The 2,610-nt window shown below is 58.7% G+C and overlaps 1 protein-coding gene across 1 annotated transcript; it reads left to right on the forward strand.

The window, feature by feature from the left end:
• Positions 1-692: 692 nt before the first annotated feature.
• On the forward strand, positions 693-2,337 carry LOC123057906 (premnaspirodiene oxygenase-like). Its single transcript, XM_044480774.1, has 2 exons — positions 693-1,628; positions 1,711-2,337. The coding sequence occupies exons 1-2, from the start codon at positions 693-695 to the stop codon at positions 2,335-2,337; spliced, it is 1,563 nt and encodes a 520-aa protein (XP_044336709.1).
• The last annotated feature ends 273 nt before the right edge of the window (positions 2,338-2,610 follow it).

Genomic DNA, 2,610 nt, shown 5'->3' on the forward strand with positions numbered 1-2,610 from the left:
CCGTGACTTGGAACAAGACGTTCCCTTGGGCCGGCCCTGCGCTGACGCTCATCGATCTCACCGACCCCGAGGACGACGACGATGCCTAAAGCAGCGCGCCGCCTCGTAGTTTAGTTTGTTTTTAGTTTGTTTTAACTAATGTGGGCACTAGGACTCTCGCCGGCCTTCCTGTCCGGCTTTAATGTTTAATTAAGTTGTTTTTATTTTAAATATGCATGCACAGTTTTTTTTTGTCGACGCTGTTAAAATGGGTCGGGCAAGCGTTGGACGCATACGCCGACTCAAACGCGGATGCGGACGTCCGTGTGCGCATGGCCGACCAAAATGAACAAACAAACAAACAAAATTGTCGTTCTTTTGGGTCGGTCCATTAGAGTTGCTCTAATAATATGCTTAGAAGGAGCGGGGTCCAAGTAGATGGCTGTGAGCTGTCAGTTCAAATTGTGCATGCAGTTTGGGCCGATGTCGTAGCAGGTGACGGCAGGCGATTTCGACTAGTCTAGTAGAGATCGCATCGCCAAGTTTAATCCGGGCCTGGATTGTGCCACGGAATGCAAACAAATCGCTCCGGTGCAGCCAAGATGACCACACCCTACGCAAGGCCGCTATAAATATCCAAACCTCCTCAACATGAGACAATACATCAGCGCACGACGTACTCTTAACGCCGATCGAGTTCAAAGTTACCGGCCATGGCTGCCGAGAGCCCAGCGTACTACTGGCCCCTCCTGCCTCTCCTTATAGTCGTAGTAACCGTGCTCTACCTGGCGGGGGTGTTCCGCAGCCGCAGGAGGTCGGCCGGCCAGCAACGGTTTCCTCCGGGGCCATGGGCGCTGCCGGTGATCGGCCACCTGCACCACCTGGCCGGCTCGTCGGTCCCGCCGCACCACGCCATGCGCGACCTGGCTCGGCGCCACGGCCCGCTCATGCTGCTCAAGTTCTGCCAGCTCCCCGTGCTGGTGGCCACCTCCCCGGACGCGGCGCGCGAGATCATGAAGACCCACGACGTGGCCTTCGCGTCGCGGCCCCTCAGCCCGACCATGCAGCTCTTCCTGCGTGGCTCCGAGGGCCTCGTCTTCGCGCCATACGGCGACGGCTGGCGGCAGCTCCGCAAGATCTGCACCCTCGAGCTCCTCAGCAACCGCCGCGTCCACTCCTTCCGCGCTGTCAGAGCGGAGGTGCTTGGACGCCTCCTCCGCTCCGTCGCGTCGGCGGCATCGGCGTCGGCGTCCATGAACTTGACCAGGGGGCTAGCCTCGTTCGTCGCGGACTCCTCGGTGCAAGCCATGATCGGCCGCTTGAGGAGCGACGACCGTGACACTCTGTTTACGCTGCTGCGGGAGGGGTTTAAGATCGTGCCGGGGATGACCCTGCCGGACCTTTTCCCGTCGTCACGGCTCGCCATGCTCCTCAGCCGCGTGCCCGCCAGGATCCAGCACCGCAACAAACGCATGGCCGCCTTCATGGACTCCGTCATCCAGCAGCACCGGGACAAGAAGAGATCAACAGCTTGCAACGACGGCGGAGAGGAACACACGGAGGACTTGCTTGACGTGCTCTTGAGGCTCCAGGACGACATGGACTCCCAGTATCCCCTCACCACGGAGAACATCAAACTGGTCATCATAGTAAGCTCTCTCCCGAATCCCGATCCTGTTTAGTGTTTACCATCACCAAGAACCCTCGATCGAAATTATTGTTTGCATGCAGGACATGATTAGTGCGAGCAGCGAGACCACGTCGACGACGCTGGTGTGGGCAATGGCCGAGCTGCTGCGGAAGCCGGCGGCCATGCGGAGGGCTCAAGACGAGGTCCGCCGGCAGCTCGACGGCCACCGCAGGGTGACGGAGGACGGCCTGGCAGACCTGCACTACCTGCGGCTGGTCATCAAGGAGACGCTCAGGCTGCACCCGCCGGTGATGCTCATCCGGGAGTGCGGCCCGCGGCAGCAGGTGCTCGGCTTCGACGTCCCACAGGGCGCCATGGTGCTGGTCAACGCCTGGGCGATGGGCAGGGACCCGGCCCACTGGGACTCCGCCGAGGAGTTCCTTCCGGAGAGGTTCGAGAACTGCGGCGCGCCGGACTTCAAGGGGACGGACTTCGAGTTCCTGCCGTTCGGCGCCGGCCGGAGGATATGCCCCGGCGTCTCCTTCGGCCTCGTGCACCTCGAGCTCGCCCTCGCGGCGCTGCTCTTCCATTTCGACTGGAAGCTGCCGGACGGGATGGTCCCCGAGGAACTGGACATGACTGAGGAGGCCGGGCTCACCACGCGCCGCCGGGCCGAGCTACTGGTGTTCGCTGTCCCTCATGTCCCTGTGCCCACCACAGATCAGTAGACGTACTCGTATTATTAGCACCAAGAATAGTCTCGTGTGTTTGCACGGTTTGTATTTGTGGTGACTATGAGTTTAAAATAAGAGTGTGGCTAAGTCTCAGTCGACTGAGATTTGACCAAGTCTCGGTCAAGTGACATACTATGCAAAAGAGAAAAGAAAAAAACTGAATTTTTTTTTTGCACAAATCTCAATGTTAGATCCCATGGATATAACATCGACTGAGACTTCGCTATGTCTCAATCGACCGAGACTTAACAAGACTATTAAAATGAA

The sequence above is a fragment of the Triticum aestivum genome, chromosome 3A, assembly GCF_018294505.1.
Source record: "Triticum aestivum cultivar Chinese Spring chromosome 3A, IWGSC CS RefSeq v2.1, whole genome shotgun sequence".
In the NCBI taxonomy this organism is placed as follows: Eukaryota; Viridiplantae; Streptophyta; class Magnoliopsida; order Poales; family Poaceae; genus Triticum; species Triticum aestivum.